This window comes from Hemicordylus capensis, chromosome 3, assembly GCF_027244095.1.
Source record: "Hemicordylus capensis ecotype Gifberg chromosome 3, rHemCap1.1.pri, whole genome shotgun sequence".
Taxonomy (NCBI): domain Eukaryota; kingdom Metazoa; phylum Chordata; class Lepidosauria; order Squamata; family Cordylidae; genus Hemicordylus; species Hemicordylus capensis.
Window position 1 is genome coordinate 4,564,421 of NC_069659.1, and position 19,634 is coordinate 4,584,054.

A 19,634-nucleotide genomic window follows, 5' to 3' on the forward strand; every position below is an offset into this window, starting at 1 on the left:
AACTTCTCCAAAATGAGGAGTCTGGTGAAAAGAAAGCTGAAAGGGAAAATCAGGAGAGTCACTTAGCTCCAGAGTGCATGGAGTTTACTCAAAACCACAATACTAGAAGCCCAGTTAGATTGTATACCCAAAAGGAGGAAAGGTACCATGAAGACCAGGAGGACAGCAGCATGGCTAACAAGTAATGTCAAGGAAGCTATAAGGGGGAAGAAAACTTCCTTCTGAAATTGGAAGGCCTGTCCAAATGAAGAGAACAGAAAGGAAAACAAACCTGGGCAAGAGAAATGCAAGGTGACAATAAGGGAGGCGAAAAGAGAGTTTGAGGAACATTTAGCCAAAAGTATCAAGGGAAATAACAAAAACTTCTTTAAATACATCAGAAGCAGGAAACCTGCCAGGGAGGCGGTTGGACCATTAGAGAATGAGGGAGTCAAAGGGATTATTAAGGAGGATATGGAGGTTGCAGAGAAGTTAAATGAGTTTTTGCATCCGTTTTCACGGCAGAGGATACTGAGCATATACTTGTTCCTGAACCAGGCTTTTCGGGGATGGAGGCTAAAGAACTGAATCAGAGAAGTGACAAGAGATGATGTTCTAAACTGTCTGGAAAAACTAAAAACTAGTAAATTGCCAGGGCCAGATGGCATCCATCCAAGAGTCCTTAAAGAAATCAAATGTGAAATTGCTGACCTCCTTGCAGAAATATATAACTTATCCCTACAATCGGACTCTATACCGGAGGACTGGAAAGTAGCCAGTATATAACACCGATTTCCAAAAAGGGATCCTGGGGCGATCTGGGAGATTACAGGCTGGTTAGCTTAACGTCTGTTCCATGCACATTGATGGAAAGCATTCTCAAGGATAAAATTGTTAAGCACATAGAAGAACAGGCCCTGCTGGGGGAGAACCAGCATGGCTTCTGCAAAGGTAAACCTTGCCTCACAAATCTTTTGGAATTCTTTGATAGTGTCAACAGGTGTGTGGATAAAGTATACCTGGACTTCCAAAAAGCTTTTGACAAAGTTCCTCATCAAAGACTCTTGAGAAAACTTAGCAGTCATAGGATAAGGGGAAAAGTACATGTGTGGACTGGTAACTGGTTCAAGGACAGGAAACAGAGGGTTAAATTGAGTTTTCACAATAGAGGGAAGTAAGAAGTGGGATCCCCCAGGGATGTTTACTGGGACAGGTGCTCTTTAATTTATTCATAAATGATCTAGAAGTTGGGGTAAGCAGCAAGGTGGCCAAATTTGCAGATGACACCAAACTATTTAGGATAATGAAATCCAAAACAGATTGTGAGGAGCTCCAAAAGGCTATCTCCAAAGCAGGCGACAAAATGGCAAATGTGATTCAATGTTGGCAAGTGTAAAGTGATGCATATTGGGGCAAAAAATCTCCAAAGTGTCGACTCAATGTGCGGCAGCTGTGAAAAAGACCAATTCCATACTTTGGATCCTTAGGAAGGGGACTGAAAATAAAACTGCTAATATTATAATGCCCTTATACAAAACTATGGTGTAGCCACACTTGGAGTACTGTGTACAGGTCTGGTGATAATATATTAAGAAGGACACTGTAGAACTGGAAAAGGTGCAGAAGAGGGCAACTAAGATGATCAGGGGCCTGGATTACCTTCCTTATGAGGCAAGGCAACAACACCTGGGGCTTTTTAGTTTAGAAAAAAAGACGACTGCGGGGAGACATTATAGAGGTCTATAAAATCATGAATGGTATGGAGAAAGTGTATAGAGAGAAATGTTTCTCCCTCTCACATAACTCTAGAACCAGGGGTCATCCCATGAAATTGATTGCTGGAAAATTTAGGACTAACAAACAGAGGTACTTTTTCACACAATGCATAATCAACTTGTGGAATTCGCTGCCAACAACCTAGATGGCTTTAAGAGGGGATTGGATAACTTCATGGAGAAGAGGCCTATCAATGGCTACTAGTCTGAGGGTTATAAGCCACCTCCAGGCTCAGAGGCAGGATGCCTTTGAATACCACTTGCAGGAGAATAACAGCAGGAGAAAGGGCATGCCCTCAACTCCTGCCTGTGGGCTCCCCAGAGGCATCTGGTGGGCCACTGTGTGAAACAGGATGCTGGACTAGATGGGCCCTGGGCCTGATCCAGCAGGGCTGTTCTTAGGTCCTTAACACGATGATTCATTTGTGCTAATCAGATTCACTTCGAATTTTTCTCACAATGGCCCTTAGTAACATGGAAAGTGGCCCAAGCATATGGCTGACATCCAGACTAAATACACATGAGTAGTGCCATTGAAATTAATGGGACCAGTCAGTCATAACTAACTTGCTGTATTAGTTTTGATAGATTTCCACTATATTATTAACTTTCAGTATGTTGAAAGTGCAGCTGCGAAAGAGACTTTTCCAACAAGAGACAACCTCTTCCTTTTATTTAATATACACACACAGGGTGGCAGGAAGCAGCCAAGCAAGGACAGCTGTACGAATATGATGAAAATTTATATACCATTTTTTTAAAATTTCCCAAAGCAGTCTACACACACGTGTGTGTGTGTGTATGTATACCTATATGCTCCTTGTCTCCAAAGGACTCACAATCTAAAAGGCAATACCTAAGAGAGTCACCGGCAACAGCCACTGGAGGGATGCTATTGCTGGGGATGGATATATGATATAGCTGATACATTTTATTTATAAAAATGCAGAAACCAAGTCCAATGCAGATAACTTATTGACTGAACAAGTCAATGCCCAGTGTTGACAAATCAAACATATGATCAAACATAATACTGGTCTTATACAAATATGTTAAATATACAAAGGCATTTCCTTGAAACCATTTCACCGCTAATCCATTCATTCATCATATTTATAAACCACCTAACACATGCATCCCAAGGTGGAGTACAGCAATTTAACACAATATAATAATAATAAAAACAATATTTAAAAATAAATTTAACAAATTAATAGAAGGCACAAACTGAATATTATGGTCTGTGGCAGTGACGACTGCAGAATATCAATACAGAGACTTCTCAAACTCTTGATTAGGAGAGAACTTGTTATAGCCCTCCATTTCTAACAGGCACCCAGAGAGTCCCCTGGCCTACCTTGTACCCATTGTCTTCCTTACGGTTATGGGAAGCCGTGATCATCACACCAGCTACAGCTCGGAGCTGCTGGACCGCATAGGGCTGCAAGACAAAGCCATGGTCATTCCAGCACATCCGGATTTTCCAACACAGCCCCAGAAAGGAGCATCTGATATCTTTGCAACGAAACATAATGTGAACATTTCAATCCCTGCTTGCCAACGACCATTTAAGATGTCCTGTTTCCAAAGCTGCTTCTTGTTTGCAAAGTGTGCCTTTCCAGGGCAAAACTGGACACGAGGTGGATCACTTTACTTGCTCTTGAGTTTTTGATATCTTTACCTCAATTGTGTGGTTAGCAACCACCATGCTAACCACACAAATGTGATCCATGCATGCACAGAGGCCATCCATGTGTGTGCCAACACTGCACGCAGGTTCACTGTTGCAGCCCAGCATCGTCGCAGCATGGTGCGGAGGAGAGCAGGGAACAGGGGCGTAACGAGGCTGGAGTGGGCCCAGAGACAAAATTTTAAAATGGGCCCCTCGCTGATACACACACACTCACTTCACACATGACTTGCCTCTGGGGGGGCCCTCGAGGCGTGGGGGCCCCCAGGCAGCCGCCTCCCCTTGCCTAATGGTAGTTACGCCCCTGGCAGGGAAGGGTCTGGGCACTTTCCAGATCACACACTACAACAATGGTAGTAGTTTACTTCGGATTGGCAGGATCATCTTGAAACCATAAAGTGTGTTGCGCAAAGCCACCAGCAGGGGGAGAAGTCTTTTCTAGCTTGTGGGAACCTCCTAATATAGGAATATACAGCTATTTTTTTAACAGCATTGTAGCACTGTAACACAAAGATAAACCCGAAAGGCGGCATCGGAAATGTGAAAAGCACCTTGCTGACAGTGCAGGAGCTACAATGTCAAAACACAGGCAGTACAGAAGCACACTTAACAGACACGTAGTAACACCATTGTAGGATGTAATCTGGAAAGCGCCCTGCTTTCCTCCTTTTAAAGATCCCACTTGCTGTTCACCCACCACCCATCCCGCTTGCTGTCTACCCACCCCCCAGCCTGGGGGCACTGAACCTGTGAATGAACCTCAGTTTGTGAACATCCCTAGTTGGTGTAGCTTCTCTCGCAATACAGAACAGCAGGTTGGGGGGGGGGGTTAAAACCTCTTCCTGACTACCACAGTCCCAATTCTGATCTGCCCACCATCCTTATTTAAGAACAAAACATAACAATGTGTCTCACTTGGCCCTTAGCAATGCTATTGTGTTATTATGCTATTATGTTAGACCAACAATTCCAGATGAAGCCACATCCTGTAAACAGGCACCGTCATCATCATCACCAACGTCATCATTCCCAATTTATGACAAGTGTCAAGCAGCTGATAATAAATATAAGGCTTTATTATACGAGGACTTTCAAGTTATAAACAGATTTGTTGCATTTTGAATTATGCCTAGGGACACACATATCAGGCAGGTCACTGACCAGCAAAAAATAAGTGCACCAGTAACTTTCTTCTGGATCACACTGTTATTAGCTGCCTTTCTGGGCCCAGGTCCACATTTTGTAGTTCTACATAATTTTGGTCTGTCAGCAGGATATTGATAACACCATGCACCAAATCTCCTGATGATTTCTCCTAGTGGTTTTATGTAGATGTTAAAAAGCACTGGAGTATGGAGCACTGTGGAACTCCATACACATTAACTCTCACTTTGCAGAGCAACAGTCTCCAAGTGACACCATCTGGAATCTACCAGAAAGGTAGGAACAGAACTACTATAAAGCAGTCCCACCCAATCCCATCTCCCTCAGGTTCATGGATCGGGCAACCAAGGCAGTCTCAGCCCCACAGCCTGCTTGAAAGCTGGTTTGCAATAGGTCTAGATAATCTCTTTCCTCCAAAACAGCCTGAAGCTAAGAGGCCACCACCCACTCAGTCATCTTGCCCAACCTTGGAAGATTGGAGACTGGTCTAATGATAGCCTCCTTAAGACAAGGAGGCACCCTGCCCTCCCTCAGAGAAACATTTCTAATATTTGCCAGATTGATTCCAAGTGGACTTAAAATGTGCTCAACTACCTCTGTACTGAATCAAACAGCTGCAATCCAAAAAGCTCCCCAGACACGTGGAAAGTGGGGCTTTTGTTTCGGTTTTGTCCCCCCCGCCATCTTGGATTAAATAAAGTGTGCAAATCCTGCCAAAACAAACCCTCTTATTTCGAAAGGCTCAAAGAGAACCCCATCCCTCCTCCTGTACAGCAACAGCTTGTGAAAACAGCTTGCCACACGGCACTTCCATGATCCAGAACAAGAGAAGAGCCAAAAGACCTAGTTCGCAGGCTGAACTGGCCGCACGATTCTCCGGGTTACAGCCCATCGTTTGCCCTCCTAATGACTAAGGAAATCAATTTCTCAAATGGTAGTAATTGCACAGCATAATTTGAGAAGAACATGGCAAGTGTCCAAACAAAGACTAGACTTCTTGTCACGCAATACTGGATATGGCCTGAGTTATTAATTGACAGTTAGTTCTTCCTCTTGACCGCTCCTCCTCTTGTGCCTAAGTGTTGGTGTAAATGATTGGGTTTGGGCTATTTTCCTCTGACAGTGTGTACTCCTGAGAGAGATGGCTGTGAATACCAACTCTGCCTTTAGAATGGAAAACTGCTGCTCAGTCCTTTCTCCACTGGAGTCTATGTCTGCAGCAAAGGTCAAGGAAGCTAGTGCAGAGTCAAAACACAGGCACAAAAGGGCTGTGCCCATCAGAAATGGCCTATACTCAATGTGCAGTAGGAGAAGCATCCCCCTCATTGCGGGCCCAGCCCCGGGCTTGCATCTCTTGCCCTCACTCTTCGCAGAGGCAAGAGGAGGGATGGGGTTCGCTTGGAGCCTTTTGAAATAAGAGGGTTGGTTTTGGCAGGGTTTGCACACTTTATTTAAGCCAGAAGGAGGGTGGGCTGTATACATATTCCATGTGGTTAGAGTGCTGGACTAGGACCGGGGAGACCCGAGTTCAAATCCCCATTCAGCCATGAGACTTGCTGGGTGACTCTGGGCCAGTCACTTCTCTCTCAGCCTAACCTTCTTCACAGGGTTGTTGTGAGGAGAAACTTAAGTATGTAGTACACTGCTCTGGACTCCCTAGAGGAAGAGCAGGATATGGAATGTAAATAATTAATAATTAATTAATAATTAATAATGTGCACCCCCGCTGTTTTGCAATCCTAGCCAGCACTAGCTCTGACTGCTGGCCTGGTCCCTGGCTTGCTCTCTCTCTTGGTGGGGGCAGGAGGTGGGGCACAGGAGCCACCAGCGGCAGCAGTCTCACCAGGAGAAATGGGAGGAAGGGGTGGGGAGAGGGAGAGCGCACACATGTGGGGAGCCCAGGGAATGCCAGGGCAGGGCAGGAGACAAGGAAAGGGGAGGACGTGTATACACTGAAATTCTCAGAAAACAGTCCTCCCGCATCCAACACAGGGGAAATGTGGTGGTTTTTGCTCCACTTATAGCACAGATCTGGGGGCCATCCATGGCAGAAAAGCCCAGGTTTAGACATGTGTGGTGTATAGCAACAGCCTCTGTAGAAATCATTCTCTGGAGCTGACTCAAACTGCCATTTAGAAGATCTCTGTGTAGGGATGTGCACGGAACCGCGGAGCTGCAGTCCGGCACTGGGGTGGGGGGTTCCAAATAACGGCGGGGGGGGGGCTTTACTCACCCTCCCAAGAACGGCGCCGTATTTATGTGAGTAAGCGGGTGGCATGCCTCCCTGCCGCCCGCTTCATTCCCCCTCTCGGCGTTCCCTCCGTTCAAATTCTGAATCGGGCGGCAGGGTATCTCCCAGTCCCTGCCGCCCTCTTTAATGCCCCCGCTCGGCTGGCGGCCGCCCCATTCAAGCCTTCAAGACCCCTGCCAGGCCGGCCCGGCCCGGCCCTTCCCTTCCCTTCCCTTCCCTTCCCTTCCCTTCGCAAGGGGGACGAGCGGCAGAACTCCCTGCCTTCCCCCTTGCCGGCTGCGCTGCAAATGGCTTCTAAGAAGCCTTTTTCGCGCATGCGCGCAAAAGGCTTCTTAGAAGCCATTTGCAGCGCAGCCGGCAAGGGGGAAGGCAGGGAGTTCTGCCGCTCGTCCCCCTTGCGAAGGGAAGGGAAGGGAAGGGAAGGGAAGGGCCGGGCCGGCCTGGCAGGGGTCTTGAAGGCTTGAATGGGGCGGCCGCCAGCCGAGCGGGGGCATTAAAGAGGGCGGCAGGGACTGGGAGATACCCTGCCGCCCGATTCAGAATTTGAACGGAGGGAACGCCGAGAGGGGGAATGAAGCGGGTGGCAGGGAGGCATGCCGCCCGCTTACTCACATAAATACGGCGTCGTTCTTGGGAGGGTGAGTAAAGCCCCCCCCGTACTCCTGTGGAACCCCCCACCCGAACCAAAACCACCCCGTGTCCGGACCGGTCTGGAGGCCTTTAGAATGGCCTCCGAACCGGTCCGTGCACATGACTATCTCTGTGATTAAAAGGAAAAAGCTGTACATGCAATATCTAATGTGAACAGAAATTACTGCTCCTAGAATATTTTGGAGTATTGGAGTTCAGAAGCAAACCAAGAACTCCACAGTCACATATTCCTCCACGAAATATATTTGACTTGCAAATGATGCTACTACTGGCAGAACTTTAGAAACATTTCTGGGTTGGAGTTTATCCTGCATACTCCTACCTTGCATAAGACCACTGCAGAACATTTCATTTGATCAAACTGACAGAGGGTTCAAGTTTGCTCCAATATCTAACTTCTTTCTGAACCATCAAATGCACTACGACTACATTTGGCTACTGGCCTACAGAAAAGGAATGGAAGGGAACTACACGAAACCAGTGACATGGCAATCTTTACTGAAGCTGCTGTCGTGCCACTGAACTCAAAGTTTCTCAGGAGGGCTGTGGGTCTCGAGTAGTTGACAACCTGATGACTATAGAGGGCAAATATAATGAACAGGAAGACTTACCACAAAAGGTGTGGGGACATACGTTGAGAACAAGTAGACAGGTACACCCTTAGCAAGCAGGACTGCTGCTGTGAGCTTTGCAAGCCTGCAGAACACAAAATGAACGAGTCGTTAACTCTATTGCCCACACCACTCTCCCCAAAGCGTTATGGCAAGGACACATTTTCAGGGTGAAGCCAGGAGTAACATTTGAAAACAGGGGGAAGCTCTGAAAGCGCCTCCACAGTGTTCAGTCCAAAAGCACTGTTCTCCAGGGATGAACTTTGACGGGGCAGGAAAGGGTTCTGCAAGTCTGAAGCAAAAGCTAGCAGGGCATGGGACTGACAGGCAGGCCCTCTTCACCCCACTGCATTAAGCAATCTCTTCCCCTCAGATCTTGGGAGCGGTTTTGCATTCTTCCGAGAAAGCTTTCTTTCATGAAGGAGAGCAGCAACAAATAGGTAAGTCACTTTTAGAAGTGAACAGGAAGAGGCAGGCATCTTGCCTGAAGCAGGGGGCAAAGCAGCTCAGCCAGTGTTCGACTCTCCTGCCAGTCCAATGGCCAAGCAAGGCTTGCACCATAGCTAAAGAATTCATGGCGAACTCAGTTTTTACGTTACAACTTGTCTTCTCTTTAAACCTGCCTCTGCTTGCTTATTTCCCTTCCAAGACCACAATTTTCTTACTCCAAAGCACTAACTCCACTGCCCATTGAGATCATCTGGAGAGGTGAATCTGCAGTTGCCACCAGTTCCTCTGGTGGCTACTCGAGGGACCTGCCTTCTCTGTTGCTGCCCGGGGGCTTTGGAATGCGCTCCCTGCTGAAATAAGAGCCTCCCCATTTCTGACAACATTTGAAAAGGCAGTTAAGACACATTTGCTCATCCAGGCTTTTAATTAGCCTTACAGTTTTTAACATTGTGTTAAATTTTAAATCATTTTAATGTTTTAATGTTTAGATTTCGTTTTAATTTGTATGTTATTGTAAACCGGCCAGAGACAGGAGTGGTATATAATTATGTCAAATAAACAAACAGGGGGGGGAAACCTGCCCTGGAATTTTGAAGTAATGAAATGTTGGGCTGGGGGGGCAGGTGGGTGGGTGAACCAACAGGCACACCCTGGCAGCAGCTTCCCTTTAAACAGGTCTCACACCAAATACCCAAACTCCTTTTTGAACTGGATGCGAAGCAGGGGGCAGTTTACAGAGCAGTGTGGAGATGTCAGGCTGAAGATGTAGAGTTCTAGCTGCATGTGGATGACCGAATATTATTCAGAGGCTTAGCCCCAAGTTTGCAACATTACAGATCTCATTTCATTCCTCAGGGGTGGGTTGTTTGTTTTTCGCACGACATTTTGATCCCAAACCACATCTATAGGACCAGGAGTAAATTTAAAATTGATGTAATTCTACCACAAGATGCAAGTTCCTTGATCCAGCTTGGTGTAACAGGTATGGTACAACGAGAAGTATTAGATCTCGGGCTTAGATTACTGTGTAGTCTGACCTCGTGCACCACACCACTTTCCCCCTGCCCCTGAAGACTGAAATGAGATCTGTAATGTTGCAAAATTAGGGCTAAGCCTCTGAATAACATTTGGTCATCCACATGCAGCTAGAACTCTACATCGTCAAGCTGACAGCTGCTTAAGAGTTTTCTTTGCAAAGGGAATTTAGCTGATCCAAGCCCATTTTATTTCCAGGCCCTTTTTGTTTTGTTTTGTTCCAAGTCCATTTTATTTTATTGTACTTGAACTAAATCCATACCTTAAACTGCTGCAGCTGCTGGTCACCTGGCCTCGTGTGTCATATCCAACAACAAAACCTCGTTGCTTCAGGTCTGAAAAACACTTCTCAAGGTATTTGTACATCCCCTGCAGTAAAGTCAAAAGCAAAAGCAACAAGTAAGGATGAGCAAATCCATTAGGGTACAAATCAAATTGTACCCAAATCTAGCTGATTTAGGTGATCTGGAGACAGAACAAATTGCTCCTGTGGTCCATTGGCTAGATTCGGGTCCAAATCGAATCACGCCAGATTCTATTCTAATCGGTTCAAGATTAGGATTCCTCCTATTAATTCTCCCAGATTCCCAGCTTTCATTTAAACAAAAAAACAACAAAACAAAAAAACTAAGCTCTAGCCCTTGTAGAAGTGGAGTTATGCAGCAACATGTGTGGTCACTATTCTTCAAGTGTTTGGATTCTTTGATGTATAATAAATTTTCCTCATTGAATCCCTGTGATGATTCATTACACACTTTCATTTCATCTATTCATTTTGAGTGTCTTTGGACAGCGCCAACTGTCAACTGCCATGTGCCAACTACACCCCCCTCCCACCCTCAAAAGCAGTGGGGTACTACTCAGTTTATGTTCTAGGATATTTTCTAAGTGTTTAGGCTCGCTGGTGTCTTAATAACATTTCCTCATAATGAATCTCTATGAGTTCATTACACACCAAAGAGTCTAAACACCTCAAAAATTCCTAAAATATAAACTGAGTACCCAGTGGCTTGCAGGTTGGGGGGTAATTAACACATGGGATGCCACTAATTCCCCACCTGCAAGGCAATGGTGTCAAAATGAACCGAAGAAATGAAGGTGTGTAATGAAGACACCAAAGTGAAACCCTTCAAAAAGTCCTTAAAAATAAACTGAGTACCTGTGTGTGTGTGTGTGTGTGTGTGTGTGTGTGTGTGTGTGTAGTTGACACATGGCAGTTGACAGCAGTTGGCACTGTCCAATGACAGTCAAAATGAACCGAAGAAATGAAGATGTGCAATGAATCCTCATAGGGATTTGTTATGAGAAGAAGTTATTATAGCCCAAAGAATCTAAACACTTGAAGAATAGTGACCACTCATTTTGCTCCATAACTCCACTTCTACAAGGGCTAGAATTTAACTTTTTTTAAAAAAATGAAAGCTGGGGATCCATGTTAGGGTTATGATAGGGTGACAATCCCCATTATTTCCTATGGTGGAAATATACAAAATCAGTAAAAACTAAAAGAAAAATCATTAAAAATCAACCAAGTCCTCCACTGCCTTGAAATTTGGCTGGTAGGTGGCACCAATGGAGACCTACGCACCACCCACATTTGGTGCCCCTAGGACCTTGAGAAGTGGTCCGAATCAAGCCAAATCCAAATGGAATTGAATTAAATCCAAATCGAATCTGGGGTGATTTGGGGGGACAGATTGGGACAAAAAACAAATCAGGGTGATTCAATTCGGGCACAAATCAAATTGACAAAATCAATTTGTGCACATCCCTAGTAATAAGTACAATTATCTGGGGCTTTAGACTCTCTCTAGCCCATCAGCACAAGGCAAATCAACAACACTGTACCTATGGAGAGAGAACATTCTGTCCCAAGGACCACACTATACAGTAAACAAGGCATTTTTCTTACATTAATTTAGATTGCTTTCATATGCCATCCCGCGATCTCTAAGGATGTGCAAAAAATTCGAACGAATGGATTCAAATTCTTTTCACATCTCTAGTGATCTCTGGGCAATTACAATATAATATTTTAACCTTACATCGGGCTTGCAAGCAGAATGATTTACTCAAGGCCTCTTAGTGAGCCTCCTGGTTGACGTGGGGGGAGTGGGGAGAGAAATCTCACACACAAATCCTCAAGCAATAAAAATGGGGGTGGGCAGACCCAGTAAGAACAGACCCAGTCAAAAATGGCTTAACTATAAAACATGCCCTCTGAACAAAAGAGCTGTTTGGGGTGCCTACGAAAAAGCAGGGGAGTGTCAAATGCACCTCTCTGGAGATGCCATTCCAAGGCCTGTGCACCACAATCAAGGGGGCCCTCTTCCTGTTCCCACCAATAGATCCGCCATCAGTGATTACAAGGCAGTGCTCCTCGTTGCCAGTGGCAGCTTCCTGACTATTAGGCCTGTGCAACACTTCAGTCAAACCAAATACTTCGCACAGCCTGCCTAGCACCACACGGGGTGTGTGTGTGTTTCCCAATCTGTTCATTCCTCCTGGTGACCCTTGCTGCTGCTTGCCAATTTAAAATGCCTTTGAGTGATTTGGGGAGGTTCAAAAAATGTACAGAGGTTCGATCTGCTCATTCTTCTTGGTCACTCTTGGCAGTATTACAGGAATTTTTGTGATCTTTTAGCATTTTTTGGTATTTTTTCCTTTATTTTTAGGCCGTTTTGCAGTCCTGGTTCCCCTAACCCCATTTCCCATAGACTTTAATGCCTTGCCAATCGCAAATTTGCCAATGGCGAGGTTTTGCCAGAACGGAACCCTAGCGGTTGGTGAGGGTTGACTGTACTTTCTGAGCAATAGGAGAGGGCTCCCACTTTTCCCTGCCATCTATTCATCCCAGTACAAGTGCCAGAAGACCTATTTATCTTCTGAGCCATCTGCCTGTGTGCCAGAAAGGATTTGGGGGGGAAAGTGGGGTGGTGGTAGTGACAAGCACAAATAATGGCTGGCTAGTCAGCTAATCTTAAATTGCTGAGTCCCTGCCCATCGTACAAGGACACTAATGGTTTCCTACTGAAAATGGAAGTGATGATTTGATAACACCACCGTATAACATTTGCTGTCACCACTTTACACTAATTTACCACTTCATGCGATTATATTCTAAGTGAGTTTTTAAACCAAATGTTCAATGAACTCCCTACAGAAGTTACCGTTACCACCTTACACTGCTTCTTACTTGAAATAATTTTACTTTTAACAAAAACCATTACCAGTGGGCAAAGCACAACTACAGTAGAACAACTGGCTTGGTCTTAAGCCACTCTATTTTAAGGACAAACTTGGCTCTCCTTAATTGCCAAATACAAGAACCTAAATACAAATCACTTATATGGCCGTGTTTTATTGTTATCTCTGTAATCAGGACCAGTGACAAAGAATGTTTGGAACAATTTAAGAAGCAACTCGACACTGTCCATCTGGTGATCAAATTTACTTGTAACACCACTGCTGAGAATTCACAAATAATCTTTCCTTGAATTTTTCCCAACTATTGAGCACAGCAAGACTGCCATAGATTTATACAGCAAACCAACTGATGCTCTTGATTACTTGGGACTTGAGTTCCTGCCACCCAGGGCACTAAAAGAGAATAATCATCAGGGGTCAAAAATGTTGGTCCTGTTCAGCAGACACAAATTTTACTTATTGAGCTATGCTGGTGATTCACTTGTGAGGATTTTCTTCACTCAGGCATCATTTTTCACTCACTGCAGACAAGTAGACTAGTGGATTTCCTGAACCCTGATGATGATCATCTATAGTTTGGCCCTCAAACTATATATGCAACAACAGTGATAGATTCGGCAAAAAAACAAACTTAAAGAGCAACATTTACAGAGAGAAGGGATGCCTTCACCATGTGAGTGACTACAACATCAATAAGAAGAAAGTCTCTCCTCCCCCACAAAGAAAGTCAAAGAGCATTGTACCCCTTTCATGGTCAACCAGCATCTCCAAATGTCTTCCTGGCTATTAGGGAAAACCACCTTGTGGCAGCCAGTTCACCAGACCTTGCTAAAGCCATGAGCAAGCCTCTTGGCACTGCCTTCCTCTAGCCTCCTAATCCATGTAGATACTCGTGAGAGCTGAAATAAAACAACTGATCACCAATCCTGCATCACATCACTGCAAATTCAGTCATCACATCACCTTATCCTTAAGGAAATGATCACCTGCAAAATCAGAACTAGTAACACATTATTATCAGAACAGAGCATCACCTGCAAGTCCAGCAACATAATGTTATAGAATGCAAGTTCCTTGAAAACAATATTCAGTACCTTGGAAAAGCAGGCCTTAGAACACAATTTAGAAACCACAATTTAGAAACCTTGGAAAAGCAGGCCTTAGAAACCAATTTAGAAACCACAATTTAGAAACCAATTTAGAAAAGAAGCTCAACAACCTCTGGCCATGCACTTAATTCGGATGGCCACAACCTTTTTGACTTCAAAATATTTCCTATAGAGAAGCCATCTAGTCCAAGAATATTAGGAGAGGGAGGGAATGAACTTCTGGATTTATAGATTTAAGACCCTAACACTGCATGGCCTCAATTTTGAAAACAGGAACACAGGAAGTGGCCTTATACCGAGTCAGGCCCTTGGTCCATCTAGCTCAGTCTGCACGGACCGGCAGTGGCTCTCCAAGGTTTCAGGTAGACGTCTCTCCCAGCAGCCCTACCTAGATATGACAGGGATCACATTTAGAACCTTCTGCATACAAAGCAGATGCTCTGCCACTGAGCTATGCCCCCATTCCGTGTCTTCTCTTTCAATTTCCCACATCCCAGCATGGTTGGCATTCTGGACCACAAGGAATAGGCTGCCTCCTCTCTGACTCAGCACAAAGCCAGCATAGACACAGGCTCAAAACCTGAATGCTGACTAAGCTGCTGCTGCCTCAGCCAGCACAAACCTCAGTCACGAGACTGCTGACCGGCTAGTTAGCATGATTTAATCTGATGCTCCATGCAAAGCCTTTCCCTTGTCATGCTGAGTGCAACATGGATTTAGCTGGGATGCCAAAGAGCCCAGGGTTTCATAAATCCAGGTCAGGAGCACAGTGGGCCGGTTCAGACCACTTCTATGTTGCACAGGAGAATAACTAGAAGAAGCAGTTATCCAACACAAACTCAGAAGTTCAGAAACTGCTCATTTTTATTTTAGATCACAGGCAAGAAGGAACCTGGGTGTGCAAGTTGTTGTCCCAGTTTCTCGGGCTGCAACCTGTGCATATTTACTTAGGAAGATGCCCCACTGAGCCCCCAATCCATCCACAAAGTAGAAACAATGAGGAGGGTGAACAAGGAAACTCCAGAATCACGGAGTTGCGAGGGAACGACAGCCACCAACTAACTCCCCATCCATGTACCAGCCTGCCGAATGCAACTCAAACAAGAGTCTGCAAGAAGCAGAGAGCAGGTGCACCACAGCAAGTGCTGGCAGAGCAAAGAGTTCCACATGACATTCACAAGCCAGCCAAGACATGCTGCAGGAGAAGCTACTAATTAACTGTCCCGGGGGTGGGGGGGTGGCGGCGGCACAGTATTCTTCCCACATTAGTCGATACGGTGCCTATGAGCAATAAAGTATCCATGGAGTCTTCCAGAGACATGAAACTGCCTTATACACTGATAAATCTACTCTGACTAGCAGCAACATGCTCAGATCTCAGGCAAAGTCCTTTCCAGTCAAGCAACCAGAGAGGCCAAAGACTGAAATGTTACAAGGACATAAGCCCTGCCTCTAGGTTGTGGTGGTCCTCATTGCCCTTTAGCAGGAAATAAATATGCAACTCAAGACCCTCGATCAGCAGTAGGCAACCTTGACTCTCCAGCTGTAGAACTACAACTCCCATCATCCCCAGCTGGAGAGCTGAGGTTATCTTCCCCTGCCTGAGATGGGGGTAGACCCATCCCAGCCCCACTGAGCCACAGCTGGATCAAAACAGACACTCCAAGTTACTCTTTGTACATTTCAGTTGGATCCTGCAAGAGTTACTGCGGAGGCTGCATGCACAGCCACACCCACGAGAAAGCAAGCATGAGTGTGCGCTCCCATGCTCTGGGCAGGCCCACCTCTATGCATTTATGCCCAAGTGGTCACAGGGGTGGCACCAACACCACGAGGCAATCGAGGGAGCCAGATCCAGCAGGGGACCCACTGCTACGGTACAGTGGCCTTGTGGATACATTTCTCAGACTGTGTGCTGTAGCCACTTGAGGCGGCAAAACTGGATCACATGTATTTTCTCTTCCCATCAGTGCAAAAATGCTCAAAGGCCATTTGAAATTATCAGTGTGGCGGGCAGCACAGCCGCCCCCTACCTCCAAAGTATTTCCCAGTCTTAGCCTTTACCCCAGAGCACTTTCGGAATGGAAACAAAGCACTCGTAAATAAACAAGCAAGCAAGTATACACAGAAAGCCCTCAAGTTCAGGGCAAACTGGATTTAACTCAGGTGGCAAAGAATGCTTGCTTAATCTTCTGCAACCCAAACTGCTTACTGAAGTAAACAGACAACCAGTGTGGAATGTAACCCACAAAGCAAATCAAACAGCACTCTCTCAGAGACTCTCTGAGTCTGGCCTGAAGCTTTTTGGCCAAAAATGCTTGCTATTCCTTATCAGCCAATCCAGAGCTCCTCATGCTTTCCGCAGACCAAAACACAAAGGCAGCACGTGCTAGCCATGCAGTCAGAGCATGAACAGCTCCAAAGTCAACACCACACATGGGTCAGAAAGTGAAAAGCCAAGTTTGCTTCCTTGGCAGTTTTGGGTAGGCCACACCAACATGCTCGGTTGTTCCTTCAAGTCTATGCTGCTGAAGATAAGGGAGGGGCTGTAAACCTCACTTTTTTTAAAGCTGCACTCACCCAGTCCTGCATATAGAAGACCCCCTTGGGTAATTTTCTCACTCCCTCTTCCCTCTTCCCACATTTCTCTCTCCTCCTCGCCCCTCTCTCCCTCTCCCACACATGCTTCTGGAGGAGTAAATTAATAGGACAAGCACTCTTCACTCACAATGTTTAGTCAGTATGCTAAACATCTTAGCCAGATGTTTAACCACAGAAATCATGTACATGAGAGACCTAAATATGTATCTTGCTGGGTGTATGCCTTGGCTGTGGAGGGGCAACACTAGGAGAGGGAATCTATCCTCATCTCCTGCTTATGGGCTCCCCAGAAGCATCTGTTTGGCTACCAGAGGAAACAGGATGCTGAACTAGAGAGGTTTAGAAAAAGAATAACGAAGAGAACTTCAAGGCAAATACCTTGAAGAGACCACCAGCACGAGTTACTAGGAGGCTTTTCTGCCTTCACGGTGCTCCCTGGAACTCACCTGCGTTGACTGGATCACAGTAAGGTCATTGATGTAGCAAAAGCCAGCCCCCATGGCAGAACGGAGTCCAGCAGTCCCAAAAGTAAGCCTGCGGCACAGACGGTCCCGTAGCTCCTTATTCTTTCCATTTCGTAACAGGTTTTCAATTTGCTCTTTTGTTTTAGGATTCTGCAAATGAACCAAGGAATACTCCTGAGTTTCACAACCACAGACAACAAAAGCTACAAAATTATCTTGTCATATGCGTATGCCAGAGTACAAAGACAATAATTTTGCAAATACCCAAGATCTAATGTAGGGTTTGAACCCAAGAGCCAATTCCCACCACTTATCAAGTGCCAGTGAAATCCAGCTAGCTCCCCCACCTGCTATTTAAGGAATGAAAAAAAGCACACACACCAGGGCTAAGCACATGCAAGGAGAGGATGCTTGCTGCTTCTGTTCTTGGTCTAAAACAAACTGGGATTCATCATTACGTACAAGACCAACAAATCCCAGTTTGTTATAAGCATAGTTTATGAGCAAGTCAGGATATCAAACTGGGATCAGATACTGGTTTACTATCCTAACTTGAAAAACACTCTTGTCTGAAAGTACCCCAGCTGACAAGATGCATAAATCCTAAGTTGTCTGGCCACTAGCAGCCTTCTCAATATACTCCACAAATAACTAGTCAACCAGCATGGTCAGCTTAATCCACCCAGGGGGTTCCAATAATCCAACTGGGGATGTTCCAGTCTGTCTGGTCTCCTACTGCCATACCAAGGCAAACTCAGGTAGTAAATAAGGAGCCAGCAAGTGGTGGCATATTCCTGAGCTTTATCAAGATACAAAGCAGATACACCAGGATCTGGGGGTACAAGGGTACCAAACAGAAGAGTGGATGAAGTTGTCTGCTCAATACCTTCAAAAAAAGGTACTGAAGGCAATATTTTCACCCGCATGCCAATTCATTAATTTTTACTTATGAGTAGGACGTCCTAATCCCGAGGAGTCCCATTGGTTACACTAAATGCCCCTCAAGATTTCCAGACCACAGAACCTCTAGAGTGCAGCGGTGATCTCACCCCACCCCAAGCCTAGCAGCTGTGCAACTGTACAACTTACTGAGAATGCGAGATGCTGGCTAAGAAAAATGAACACTGCAAAGCCCACACTAATGAGGATCCAAATGTCAACATCTCAGCATTTCAGCTGAAATGGCACACGGTGACTGATCATCACATGCCAAGAGAGTTTCTGACAGCTCTATACTGGAGGGGAGGGGGGAGATTATCCCCCACCACAATCTTCCAATGGACACTTAGGACCCTTGACACATGGTAACATCAGAGCCATGGCAAGAACACGCCTTCCCCAATATGGCTGATATGTGAACACACACACACCCTCCCCAAATGAAAGACATAGTAAAGTCTCCATCTGGAAAAGCTCCTCTCGGGTTCTTGCTGCAGCCCCAATGTTATCCCAAGTGCAGGGCTGTGTCCACTTGAATAGGTCCCAGATGATGTACATGGCTGTACAACCTTTCTTTGCTGCACCCTTCCAGCTTGATTCCCAAGGTCAATACCTCCTTTCAGTGGGTAGGATGCTTCTGCATCTCTCTCTCTCTCTCTCTCTCTCTCTCTCTCTCTCTCTCTCTCTCACACACACACACACACACACGTGTCACCAGAAGAAACAGTACCCTCGGAAACCTAACAACTGCTCATCAACTCTTAGGTCAGGCACTGCTGCACAAACAAGGCCCAGATGCCTCTAATGGGTGCCAGCCTGGCAGTCACTCTTCTCTCTGGGCTTATGGCTTTGCCATCAAGCCTGAAGTAACTTGAGATTCCCTCAAATTATCTCAGCTGCATTGTTGCGCAAGTGGGACACCTACAACGGCCTGCTGCCTCCCACAGACAGCCTAGCCCAAGCTCTGCAGAAAAGCCTAGCTGGAAGGAGATGAGGTCCCCGCACCTTCCAGCTCTAGCTCTTCACCTGGGCACCGAGAAGGAGGGAAGGCAAACCACATACACAGCTCAGAGCAGCAGTTGGCTCTTGGTTTCACTGCCTGCCATCAAAGCTAGCAGCTCCCTTAGCTAGCCCCAGCCCTACAACTGAGAGCCAAGAGGACACCAAACCTGATGGAGCTCCATCTGAACAGAATAGAGACATACACCTGCTGCCTCCACCTGCAAGACCGTTTGCCCTCCACACTGAGTAACTTGGGCCGCCCCCTTGCAGCACACACAAGGAAAGAGACCAGCAGGAGGCAGGCAAGAGGCCCCACTGGGAGGGAAGCTCCTCATCACTGCAGCGCCCTCCCAAGCACAGTGCCTTGCGCAACCGTACAGGATGCACACCACTAAGGCCAGGGCCTGACGGCAGAACATGAAGACACAGGCAAACATACCAAGCACAGAACAGAAATATGAGTTTACACCCACAACCAGAATTATATTTTTTAAAAATCCTTCTTTTTCAAAGGTGATTTTGTCTTGAAAACAAGTTAAGAACATAAAAACAGTCCTGCTGGATCAGGCCCAAGGCTCATCTAGCCCAGCATCCTGTTTCACACAACGGCCCACCAGATACCTCTGAGACGCCCATAGGCATGAAATGAAGGCATGCCCTCTCTCCTGCTCCCCTGAAAGTAGTATTGGGAGGCATCTTGCCTCTG

At 45.9% G+C, this 19,634-nt stretch overlaps 1 protein-coding gene across 1 annotated transcript in view; it reads right to left on the reverse strand.

Moving 5' to 3' along the window:
• PGM2L1 (phosphoglucomutase 2 like 1) overlaps window positions 1–19,634 on the reverse strand; it is a 60,948-nt gene that overhangs the window by 18,644 nt on the left and 22,670 nt on the right. The window contains exons 2-5 of the mRNA XM_053307632.1: window positions 16,970–17,137; window positions 9,869–9,975; window positions 8,122–8,206; window positions 3,112–3,195 (exon numbers count right to left, since the gene is read on the reverse strand). Coding sequence (XP_053163607.1) covers window positions 3,112–3,195; window positions 8,122–8,206; window positions 9,869–9,975; window positions 16,970–17,137 — 444 coding nt within the window. The remainder of the gene's footprint in view (window positions 1–3,111; window positions 3,196–8,121; window positions 8,207–9,868; window positions 9,976–16,969; window positions 17,138–19,634) is intronic.